The following is a 13,154-nucleotide window of genomic DNA, read 5'->3' on the forward strand; positions in this document are numbered from 1 at the left end:
GTCTCTTCTCCGTCTGTTGTTGTAAATGTCTGATCAGAGTTCAGATTGATAATTGCTGACATTATAGAATTAAGAATAAAAAAAAAGTTATTCCTGTGAAGTTTAATATTCAGATGTAGGCCTATGTGGTTACAGGGAGTGTTTTGTTTGAAAACCAACATACAAACAATACTCCTTCAAGAAATACACAGCTTAAATTCATGGAAATTGCATTACTGTCTGAAATACTCTAAAAACAAAATCATAGCAAATAGAAGATGGTATCAGGAGTTTCATCAGGTAAATTACCAAATTTCCATCTGGGATTATTAAAGTACTTCTGATTCTGAAGTTATAAGTTAAAAGGAGAAGCAGCATGGTGTAGCTCTTTTTCTTGTTGGTTAGGAAATGTAAGAGAAAAGTAGCCAAAGCAAGAGTTCAGAGTATAGTGCCCGAATGCTCCCTTTTGCTCATCGACTGGAATCCTGTTTAGTTTCTTTGTTTCCCTTTCTCAGAGCAAAGGCTATATAAATCAGCACAGACAATTTGGCCACTACCAGAGTGAGAGTCATTCACTGAATCTGACCAAAAGTTGTAGATTCCCACAGCCTGCCTTCAAGTAAAAGGTCTTCTTGGGCTTTCCGTCATTATTCAATGACTGTTACAGTTACAGAGAAACTCTTTGGCCAATACAGGAAGCAAGGCAAGCTGGGAAGAAGGCATACTTTCAAGATTGTTTGGGTTTCATAAATGGGCAACGGATTGCAAGTGGGGCAAACAGAACATTGAATCCTGATATTAGACTTTAAAACGAGTGAGGGATTTGGTCCATTTTACACATAATGTATTCAGGAGGACATTTTCTCAAATACAGTGATTTCATGGAGAAGTTCAATAGCCTATTGAACTTACAAAAAAACATATTTAACAGTTTTAAGGCAATTCCTCAAGGATCCTTTCATTAAGGTGAAAGGCATTTTAACATATGACAGGATAACACCATGGTTACCTTCACTATGATATAGCTCTTTTGGAAAATAAATGTACAAATAAGATTATTAGATGCGTTCTGACTTTTGAGCCCTTTCAAGTTTAATTGTAAAGTAAAAAAAACATTAAAGATTATTCTATTGAAAATATTACAAGCATTACAACTGAATACCTCACTCTCCACATTTCACCAAAAGCCAAAGAAACACATTTTAAAATTACAAATTATATACCTAAGTAATGAATTTCTAAGAGAAAGATTTTCTATTGAAAATAAATATTGTTTGTTCTGTGATTATGAAATTGAAACACTTAAACATTTGTTTCATGTTTGTGTATTCACAAAACAATTTGGGATTCATTTCAAAGTTGGATAACTGAAAAAGACTTAAAGTCACCAAAATTAGAATATAATAATGTCAAAATTGGTAGCCTATTACAAGAGAGGATAGAAAAGGGGGGGGGGGGGATGTATAATACACTAATGATTTGGGCAAAACAATTCATACAACAATGTAGATTTATGAAAGTCAGACCACTGACTGCTTTTCATGATTGAATTAAGAAACAAACAAAAAAAATGTAAATATACCTATAATAAGAATATACTAAGTATATACTGAGTAATTAGAATAGTAAGAATTAATAAACCAAAATGTACAGATTTTGATCCAGATTAGACCCCTGGTTTTTCTTTTGTGTTTATTTATTTTGCTATGTTTTACTCATATTCCCTTTGTTCTTTTAATCATGCTAAATCTGCAGCCTAGTGTGTTTTGTACATTGTCATTATTGTAACATCCAGGCTTTGATTACAAATAAAGGGAAAAGTTGTTTTATTAACTTTACCAGTACTTTACCACACTTGACGGGGGTGACGTGATGACGCAGTTGTCGACGGCAGTGACGATTGGGTTTATGCAAATGACGGAATACCTCCTTTTCTGATTCGCGGGAAAAGTGAAAAAATGGCGACGGATGAAGTTTGAAGTTTAGCGCCACGAAACCAGAGACAGGCAGACAGGATACATTGACAGGACAGAGACGAGGAGAGAAGACAGGTACAGGGTGACGGGACGGAGACAGTGGGACAGGACGGAGACAGTGGGACAGAAACCAAAGATACCGAGACACAGACTGTGTGTCTGATTGAGTACCACCCGCTCGTCTGTGATTCTGTGGTTTCAGACAGGTGGAAACAGACCGGCTAAAGAAGGTAATATAACTCCATTTTCTGTATTTTAACTCACTTCCACTCAGTTAAGACTGCGATTATTAACTCACCGGGCTGTTTTTAATACTTAATCAGTGATGTCGGTATGTAAATAGTTTAGGTTTTGACCCCATCACTAGGTCACGACATGGTGATCCGTTATAACAGTGACACTCTGCTGACGGTCACTGTGTGTTTTTACGAGAGATAAATGGTTTTTATTGAACTCTTCATTCACATGATGATACCCGGGTGAGTTATGTGTTTATTTCCAGAGTCAGTATGTTCGCTAAATCAGTTCCGACACAGGTCAGTCCTTGGGTGGGTAGTTGCTGGTGGTGAATCGGTGGTTAGCCAGTTAACGGTACGCTAGTCTCGGTTCTGACGAGATGATGAAGTGCGCATGCTCCAAGATGTCAAAAAGCCCCTGACAGTTCAGGAATGAATCACAGCCGTACCCTGTTAAACTGTCTCACAGAGAGAGAGAGAGAGAGAGAGAGAGAGAGAGAGAGAGATCTGTATGTCTGTCTACTTACCTGCCTGCCCGTCTCTCTGCTCTCAGGATATTAGTTGAAGGTAATTTTCCTGAAAACACTGATATAAAAAGTGATCATCATTAAACATTGGTCCTACTTTTTGCATCCTCACACATCCTCATCTTTGACCTCTTACCCTAACTGTGTACAATTTGACTGACTATATATTTATTTTACATAAATATACCAATTTATTTTCACAGTTGTTTACTTTTAGGAATAGGGTCTCAGATACCTTTTTTCTTTTTTTTTTAAAGATGTATTTTTGGCCATTTTATGCCTTTAATTGGAGAGATAGTACAGGGGATAGAGTCAGAAGAGGAGAAAGAGAGTAGGGAATGACATGCGGGAAAGGAGCCACAGGTAGGATTCGAAACCCGGGCCGCCCGCTTGGAGGACTACAGCCTCCGTGCATGGGGCACGCGCTCTAACCACTGCGCCACCAGCGCCCCTCAGATACCTTTTTATAGAGTGCAAAACAACACTTATTGGGATAATTGCTCTATGGGTGTCTGACTGTACGGAGCTGACTCTGTCTATGTAGGGCACACAGTTGGGCTCAGTAGATTTATCACCCAACAAATGAAACTATTTGAATTGCTGATCTTGATGCTTAGTTGAGGGCAGGTAAAAAGCAAAGTCAATTTTTACCTGTGGCTTGTTTGTGTGATTTTTGCATTACCGGTAGGTCAGAATAGTGTCTGTGTTCATAACACCTAGAGATGCACAGGGCTCTGTTGATATCACTAACTTCCCTAGGTACTGTGTCTGGTTTAACTTTTTTTTTTTTTTTTTTTTGTATGACGATTTTGTGTTTATTTGATAGGACAGTTGATAAGAGACAGGAAACTTTGAGAGGAGAGAGTGGGGGATGACATGCAGCAAAGGGCAGAGGCTGGACTCGAATCCCCAGCCTCTGCAACAAGGACTGTAGCCTCTGCACATGGCGTCACAACCTCTAGGCTACCCGGCTGCATTGTGGTTGAACTTTAACGTCACTTTTGAGCTACTCGAGGCACAACAGGGCCCAGTTTGAGTGCTTGTTAGCTTGCATTGGTGACATGCTTTCTAGATGGACACCAACTACCAGCATTATGTCTCAGCAAATTTTTGAGTTCCATTCTACTACCCTTTCTGATGCTATGTCAGGTACCGGATGTACCACAGCCTCACACTCGGATTGTACAGTTGGAAAAGGATAGTATTCAGTATAGTATAGAACTCAATTAATTGCAAAAAGTTGAATAAGTTACTTTTGTATTGGATTGTTTCATTTCTTTATTTCAGGAGTACATTCTTGACTATTATTTGCTTAATCAATAGTAATGCTCCTGGACCAGTGGTTACAATGGCTGGTCCTGTGATCTTGAAAAGCCAGTGGCCTAGAGGGCCATAGGCAAATTTAACAGCATGTCATCCCCTGCTTTATGTTGTCCTGCAGGATGTATGAGGACTTGTATGAACCATTCAGTGATCTGGAGCCAGAGGTGTCTCCAGGAGATGTGGCCTGTCGAAAGGGGAAAGAACTGGATGATATTGATGTGGCTGAGTCCAGTCTGAGTGTTGGACAGTTCGTCCTCTGCCATTGGTCAGATGGACTCTACTATCTGGGCAAGATTCAGAGGGTAACACACTTACACACTTACACACTTACACACACACACACACACACACACACACACACACACACACACACACACACACACACACACACACACACACACACAGAAACATTCATATATTCCTTTCTGATTAGTTGATGTACATTTCTGTGTTGTGATTGGTGGACAGGTGAGTCCCCCAAGGCAGAGCTGCTTTGTCACATTTGAAGATAACTCCAAGTTCTGGGTTCTCTGGAAGGACATCCAACACGGTGAGACACAAACCAGTAGAGAGACACAGAATGCCTTCTGTCACCATTAATATTTACGGTCATTTACAATCTTTTGTCAAACCTTGTTGCAGCTGGAGTGCCAGGGGAGGAGCCTCGCTGCTCCATGTGCCAGGAGGCAGAGCCAAGCTCTGACAGCCAATCAAACCAAAACAACCAGATCCTCATCTGTGGGAAGTGTGGCATTGGTGAGTGAGACAGGTCTCTAGTCACGTAAACTCATTAAAGGGATAATTCACCTGTTGAAATATGAATCTGTATTGACATTGGGTCATATATGTAGTAGAAATGTGAAATAAATTTTGAAGTTGGTGCCTTCTTGGCCGAGAAAAGGCAGAAAGTGTCTTTGTGGCTCATGTGGATGAGAGACACCAAATCTCAGAATGCACAGCAGGCCACTCCCACTAAGGTTAGGTTTACAGACATATTTACTTCAATACATAACGCCGTTTCCTCAACTGATTCTGAGATTTCTTCCAGAAGGAATTAGCATCTTGGAAATTCCTGGCAGAAAACAGACTATATGTCTGTGTCCATAGGCAAACAGTGAGAGCACCAACACTACCAGCCCCGGCTCCTCGTCCTCACAGCTGTGGACAGGCAGGCGGCCAGCAATATAGCAATATAGCCCCGAGACGGTTGCTGCCGACAGGCCGGTTTTGCTTCTCGGTGGCCAGCGGTCGAAGCAGCCAAAGCACAAGACCGGCCTGTCGCAGCAGCCGTCTCGCCGCTATATTTATATTTTTTCGCCATTATCAGCTTTCTCCATAGAGCCTGTTAGCATATCAGTTATGTCTCGGCTGCTGAGCTGGCAACGGCCAGCAATATAGCCCCGAGACGTTTGCTGCCGACAGGCCGGTTTTGTTTCTTGGCCCCGGCGGTCAGCGGCCTAAGCAGCCAAAGAACAAGACCAGCCTGTCGCAGCAGCCGTCTCGCTGCTACATTTATTTTTTTTTGCCATTATCAGCTTTCTCCATAGAGCCTGTTAGCATATCAGGCCTTATGTCTCGGCTGCTGAGCTGGCAGCGGCTGGTAGCAGCCAGCAATATAGCCGCGAGACGGTTGCTGCCGAAAAAAATCGTCATTTTGCGTCACTGGAAGCGCCTTTTCAGACATAGACCCATCAGACCCATCTCAGGGGAAAATGAGGGCAGGATGCACGACCATTCAAGAATACTACCAGGTTTCTAATGATACAAAGCTAAATGCAAATGGGTGAAGTATCTCTTTAACTGATAAGTTTTAGTCTCTAGATTGAGCATGTCACTCAGAGAGAGCACGAGGGAAGCAGATGGACACGGTGATTCTATGCACTTCTCTCCAGTTGATTTTGAACGACTCCTGTGAACGCTCCGTACCAGAGGCTGGGTGCATTTTTGATGTACTGCGTGACTTTTTTTGTCTCCTCCTGCCCAGCCTGAACAGTATGGCTACTCTCTCTGCTCCTGGACCTCAGGATTTACAAATGAACCACTGAGCACAATCGACTTCAGCATAATGCTGCCTTCATTGATTCCAATGTGCATAGTAACTGTTTTAGATCCCAGAAAAAAAAGAACTACAAAACGATTACTCGAGTACTCGCTTTAACAATGGCACAGTATTCGATTCGAGAAAATCTTGCATTTGTGCACCCCTAATGTACAACCTTATTCTATCCATGTGTTTGACTATATATTCATTATACCGCTGTCTCCCCACCTGTCTGTCGCTCTCTCTCTGTCAGGTTTCCACCAGCAGTGTCATGTTCCTCCTGTAGAGGGCAGCAGTAGCCTCAGTCCCTGGTTCTGTAGGCGCTGTGTCTTCGCTCTGGCTGTCAGGGTACAAACAGGCACACACACATACACACACATAAGATGGACAAAAAGCTCCATAAAAATGTCTGTCAGTCTTTCTGCCTGACTACCTGTCTGTCTGCCCTGCCCACAGAAAGGGGGCGCTCTGAAGAAAGGTCCTATAGCCAAAGCCCTGTCGGCCATGAAGCAGGTGTTATCATACGACCTGGACTCTTTGGACTGGGACTCCCAACATAGGACCAATCAGCAGCAATGTTACTGTTACTGCGGGGGCCCGGGGGAGTAAGCCACTACCAATTAGAGTCCAGCATTTTGTGACATTCCTGACCACAAGTCTCTAACATGATGTTTGTGCTGTATTTGCAGGTGGTACCTAAAGATGCTGCAGTGTTTCGGGTGTCAGCAGTGGTTCCATGAAGCCTGTGCTCAGTGTCTGCAGGAGGCCATGATGTTTGGAGACAGGTACAATAGCACCTACTCCTCCTCTGCTCCTCTTCTCCTGCTGCTTACTCACTTATCCTATGTGCTGTGACAATCTCTGACCTCCTCCTCAGGTTTTACCTCTTCCTGTGTTCGGTGTGTAATAAAGGATCAGAGTACGTCCGACGTCTGTCTCTGAGATGGGTTGATCTTGTTCATCTGGTCCTCTACAACCTGTCAGTCAGCAGCAAAAAGAAATACTTTGAGCTGGATGAGATCCTGAACTTTGTTTCTGCAAACTGGGACCATTTACAGCTTGGAAAGGTACCACACTGAACTGCACTAAAACTTATCCAGACTGAACTGCAGTTAACATGAACCACACATTACTCAATTAAACCTTGACCAAATAAAAAACATGACTTGACAAGACTTACCATAACTAAACTTAACCTTGATCAGACTGACTGAAAATAAACCTGAACCACCTTGAACTTACTCAACATGAACAAAGCTGAATTAAACCTGGACCAGACTGATCTAAGTCTAACCTGAACTAGGTTTTACTAAACTAAACCTGACCCAGATCTGATCTAAATTGAACCTGAACCAAAAAGATTAAACCTGTACTAACCTTAAGTAGTTCAAGCCTAGACCATAGTGAACTTAACCTAACCTGACACGGACTGAACCACACTAAACTAAATTACTTTCAATCCAGATCAAACTAAGCAAAGTTTGAGTAAAACTTAACACAAAAGTCAATATAGTCAATATACTCTTTGCTAATTTGGACCTGTTTTTGTGTGTTGTTGTTTTTTTTCTTTTGTACTTTAGCTTTCTAATACACCTCCATCAGAAAGAGGGCAGCACCTGCTGGACGCTTTGAATAAATACAAGAGCAAGTAAGAAACTCTTGTTATCACTTGGGTTAGGGTATTCTTTGTCTGAACTATATAGTCCTCAAAGTGTTATTTTATAACCTAACAGCGGCAGTTACAGAGGTTTGTGTTTCCCCTTTATTAGTCTCTACTTCATGAACTATGGGTAGAACTGCTTGCCCTGTAACGGATTTAATAATATCTGGAGAAAAAGAAAATCATTTTTCTATTCTGACATGCTTGCAGAGCGGTGGAGCCCCCTACGATTAGCATCTACTTTTGAGGAGCAAATATCACTTTAGGTTTTTGGAAAACCAACAGACCAACACCTCTGGCCACTAAGGGTTCTGGAGTTGATTTTTGAGTGTGAAGTCTGCTTTATTCTTGTTTATAACAGGGGTGCAAACTTGTCACCTTTCGGCGAAATTCGCCGTTTTGGATCCCAAATAGGTCATTTGTGTGATTCATTTAGATCTGCAATAAAAATATTTGGAGGGGGGGTTAAATCTGCTACGCGAGCTGTCATGCTTCTAGCGGCCAGCGAGCACGGTCCCTGCGATCGTCGGGTCGTTTCATACTGTTTGCCTGTAGCCAATCTTTGCAACACAGTCGGCACGAACCCGTCCACGTTGTTACAACGGCTGGGCGCTCAGACCCTCCGCGGACCATTCTCACGCCGACTTGATTGCACAATATCGCCGCGCCGACCGCAAGAAGCTTGAAACCTGATTCAATGAGTCGTAATGTTCAGCACATGGCTAATTTACATAACGTTATCTTCCCGTGAAAACACTGTGGAAAGATTCGAAGTCTGGCTAGACTTCTATGCCTTTCACTCTTCAGTCACCTTGTGAGTTGGTGAAGTTTGAGCCAGAAAATCATCTTTTTCTGAAGGTAACTTCATACAGCTTTCTGGTTCATTATTATCTCAGGCAACATTGAAGTGACAGCTGGTCAACAAATGTAATAAGGTAGGCCAGAGGGAATATAAACTTAATGAAAATCAGCAGGAGCAAAACATCAGGTTAATATATTGATTATGTTACATATTTTATGATAGAAGAGAAAATATTGTAAAAAATATTACTTGATGACCAATTATGATGCTCTCTCGGACTCTTTCCCTGAGAGCTACTTGCATAGTGACTGCCCTTCACATCACCCCTTAGTGGAACATGGTAAGCCCTATTCTGCAATTTTATCTCATTTATAAAAAGGGACTGAAGGTTGGGAGCATGGGTTTTTCATGTTTCACTGTTATAATTCTCCCATTGATAGCTAAAAGCAGAAATGCTACTAGCTTTTATGTATAGCTGTCAATTGACACTACAGTATAAAGCATGTTCCCACATTTCACCGCTTGTTTTCAACAGTAATAGTCGACAAACTATGCTAGCTAAGATGTACAGGACAAAATCAGGTTGATTTTCACTGAGGTCATCTCTTTGGATCATGTATTAAATCCTTTTTATGCATGTTCAGGTTTCTGTGTGGGAAAGAGATCAAAAAGAGGAAGTGCATCTTTCGTCTTAGGACTAGAGTTCCTCCTAATCCCCCCTCTAAGCTCTTTCCTGAGCGTGCCCAGAACGATGGAGGAAGAAAGAAAGGCACAGTCAGGTACAGGAAGGTCCCATCATTTACCTGCATACTGTTTGGGGATTTCTAGTCACTTTGTTGTTTTAGATGGTCGATGTAGGTCTATGAAGAAGATTACTTTGGATATCATATTGTCAACTCCTTAAAATAAAAGTGTGTGTGTGTGTGTGTGTGTGTGTGTGTATGTGTATGTGTCTGTGTAGTGCTTCAGCTGAGAGGAAGAAGAGGAAGTCCAAGTGGCTATTAGAAGATGCTATTCCAAATGTAAGACTTGCCTCGTCTGTTATGTTTCTCTTATTTCTTTACCCTGAGCACCCCAAAAGAAAAAAGTCTGCCAGTTACTATATTGGTTATTTTGATTACTGTGTTGTAATTTCTTCAAGTATCTCTGAATTCTTCATAACTTATATTAATATAAAACCTAACCTAATACAAATCGTGTACAACCCCCCGCCAACACATGGCCATGTTAGTGATATTGTTTTAGATCACTTTGTACAAGAAAATACAATTAATTATAACATAACATCATTTTCTTTGGGTTTGGCTGTTTGTTGTCTAAACTGTGTTTTTTTTAAAGAACGAGCTGTCCTGCAGCTGGACGTCTAACCATCACATGGCCAACATCTTTGACTTCACTCTGGATGAGCTGCAGAGCCTGAAGAGGTTAGATTGAGATCACTTAACTTATGATCCTTTTTGTTTTTTAACTATCAGCATGTGACTAACTTTTGGTTGTTCTTTCCAGTAGTTCCAGTAGAACAGTTAGTATTGATCAGGACTCCACTGATGCCTCAACCTCAGGCTCTGCTACCACCAGTGCCTCCTATCACTTCAGGTCAGCGGCAGCTAATTATCTCCTCCGCCATCATTATTTAGAAATGTAACCAGTTAGGTTGTGTATCTTTTTCTGACATTGATAACAGTGCTCTATGTTCTCAGGAGGAGAGTTGGCAGCAGGAAGCGGAAGTTGCCAAGCAACAGCTACAGCCATTGGGCCAATCGCAGCGAGGCAGGGGAGGAGCTTGTAGGGGAGGCGCCTTCTGGGATGCTAGAGGACCAAGAAGTTACAAACCACTCTCACCTGGCAACAGACTCCTCACACTTCCTGTCTGATGCCTCCCAGATTCCCTCTGACTCCTCCCATCTTCACTCATCAATCTCCTCATATTTCGGAGTGGCAGGCAGACTGACCAATGGGGAAAGGTATCAGGTTTTGGCTCGACGTGTCACTCCTCAGGGGACAGTCCAGTATCTGCTGGAGTGGGAAGGGACAACACCTTATTAGGATGTAAACAAGATGTCGTGTGACGCTTTGACTCCTCTTCCTCCACTCAAACAATGTCTGTTTCAAACCAATGAGAACTCAGTTACCCTCCAAGTGAAATACTTCCTGCGTCCATGCCAAAAATTCATTTGACTAATCAGCTAATTAGGTTTTAAAGTTCCTGAAGATCCAATTTTTATATATTTTATATGTTTATAAATTAATAGTTTTAAAGAACATAAGCCACCAGAAAAGTCATTTTTTATTTATCTTCTCATAAATTTGTGTCTTAAAACATTTGTTTTTTAAATTATTATTTTGAATCTATTCATTGTCAGTGGTATAGCAACAAATGAAAAAAATTAATGGGTTTAGATCATGGCCACAATTTGTTTCATATGAAAACATTTTAGAACTCAACCAGAAACGTAACTTTTAACCTTGTCATTTTATGCCCCCCAAAAAACTCTGTCCTATGTACAATATATGTCCCCACAAAATCCTGTTCTTTGTTCATCCATACAAAGGCCTGTTATACAAAATAAAAAATAATAATAATAATGATAAATAATAATCATATCCTATAAATGTCCTTTCAAAACTCTGTCCAACATATATCTCCACTAAGTCTTACTCTGTGTATATCACCAAAAAAGCCGGTCCCACGTAGTTCCCCACAATATCTTTGTTCCTTACTATATCCCTGTATCCCAGTACTTGTTCTGCATATGTTCTCACAGCAACTTATTTTATGTCTCCACAGTGTTTACATATGTCGCCTAAATATCTTGTCGTCAGTGTGTCCTCACAATATGTTGTCCAAATATATGCCCCATAATATCATGTCCTATGCATGTTCCCACAAAAAAATACTTTGTATCTCTAAGATATTGTATACCCCAATATCCCAAAAAGTACCCTGTCTTACTTTTGTAGTCAGATGGTTTGAAGCTTGGAGGAATCAGGACTCAAAGCTGTTTACGAACATGTAAAATCAGTATATAGTGAGAGCTAACTTAATGTTGAATACAGCCAAAGACAGAGACACAAACATTGTCAAAAACTCTCATATAGTAGTGTTACATGGATATTGTTATAGTATTGAGCTCTGTATATCATCAGACCAACAATAGTTTGAGCTTGTTTTTCTTTTGTGTCAAACCAAACACATTTCTTCTTCTCTGACATGTTAAACATTCAGAGGCTCCTGTAGTTCCTGTAGTTCCTGTATCGGCATCCAGCTGTTAAACAGCATGTTGCTGTACTTGTCCTCACTGCTGTGCCTGTGGGTTATTTCATTCAGCAGTTTCTTAAATCTGTAACTAACTGAACATAGAGCACTTAATGTAAAGCAGACTAAAGCCTACAGCCGTGTGTCAGAAAACGTTTGCCCTGATCTGTAACAGTTTTAACAGGTTTCACTCCCAGCCAGTGATGTCACTACTGTGTTTTCTAACAGCCCTTACACCTGTTGTGACCTCACAGAGTGGGCGTGACCTGATGAGATCCTAAATCAGTGATGGTTAATCTGTGAAGTTCCAGTGAGATCTGTTATTATCTTAAATAATACAATATACTTTGCAGCTTTATTGTTGTTCAACAGCAGCAACACACTGCTTCAGACATCCAAAAGGATCCAGGACCAGTGCAAAGCAATGAAACATCACACTATAAAACAACCAGAAGTTACCTTAAACTATAAATTTGTTACCTTCAGCAATTTGTTATGCACATTCACAGGTCGAATAATCGTTAATTCTGCTTAAAATATTTTATTTGCATGGAAAATTGTCAAAAATGTGTTTTAGGTCAATTAGTAGCTCAGACCTAAATGAAGGAGCTAAAAATCTTAGCAACATTAAAAGCACACTAAAGGCATTGAAGCAGAAATGATAACCCTAAATATTTAACAATTGAAGCTTCATGCTAACGTTAGCTGAATTTTAGTTTAAGATCTCCATGTTTTTTTGTATAGTCAGTTTAAAAGCAGAAATCCTCACATTAACAAGGATTCACATTCTGAATAAGATTTTTGTATTTCTGATATGAAACAAAGTTCGCAAAAACTGCAAATCCCACTGGAGCCGAGCAGAGGTCATGGTTTCCTTTTGTTAACTCTACAGTGTGTTTTCTGTGAGCAGCTGTTTTCTTGCACTATTGTCACACTCAGTATCTATGCAAACATCAACCTCACTGACCAACTGAAAATCAATCAGAGAGATTGATCAGTAATCAGGAGCTTTGTGCTTTTCAAATGTTTAAAATAAATTACAAATAATAATTATTAAGAGGTCCTACATGTTCAATTCTGTTTGGTTAGCTTGAAGCTAATACAGCCCCTTGGTTTAAATGAGGAATCCCAACAGTGCTAATAGTGCTAACAGTCTCTGAGACGTTAAACTGCCACTCTGTCACTTTAAACCTGCAGCTCCTCATTGCTGCCATGGTAACAATGCTCCCCTCCCACTGGTCTGTGGGACGGTTGTTTTGATCTTGTGACTGTTTGTACATTTGCCTTATTTCCTGTTCAGCTGACCAATCAGCTGTCGGCTTTCTGTGGAATAAAAAAAACTGTTGTTTGACTT

The 13,154-nt window shown here is 40.8% G+C and overlaps 1 protein-coding gene across 2 annotated transcripts; it reads left to right on the forward strand.

Annotated features, from left to right (window-relative positions):
- Nucleotides 1-1,929: 1,929 nt before the first annotated feature.
- On the forward strand, nt 1,930-13,151 carry phf19 (PHD finger protein 19). 2 transcript variants are annotated; one of them, XM_061038200.1, is made up of 14 exons: nt 1,930-2,185; nt 4,160-4,343; nt 4,510-4,591; nt 4,684-4,797; nt 6,336-6,430; nt 6,539-6,687; nt 6,772-6,867; nt 6,960-7,149; nt 7,663-7,730; nt 9,189-9,323; nt 9,506-9,566; nt 9,883-9,968; nt 10,051-10,140; nt 10,245-13,151. In XM_061038200.1, the coding sequence occupies exons 2-14, from the start codon at nt 4,161-4,163 to the stop codon at nt 10,588-10,590; spliced, it is 1,695 nt and encodes a 564-aa protein (XP_060894183.1). In that variant the 5' UTR covers nt 1,930-2,185; nt 4,160; the 3' UTR covers nt 10,591-13,151. The 2 variants fall into 2 exon arrangements, with proteins under 2 accessions (XP_060894183.1, XP_060894184.1); XM_061038201.1 differs by having other exon boundaries at nt 10,054-10,140.
- Nucleotides 13,152-13,154: the final 3 nt, after the last annotated feature.

Source organism: Labrus mixtus, chromosome 5, assembly GCF_963584025.1.
Source record: "Labrus mixtus chromosome 5, fLabMix1.1, whole genome shotgun sequence".
In the NCBI taxonomy this organism is placed as follows: domain Eukaryota; kingdom Metazoa; phylum Chordata; class Actinopteri; order Labriformes; family Labridae; genus Labrus; species Labrus mixtus.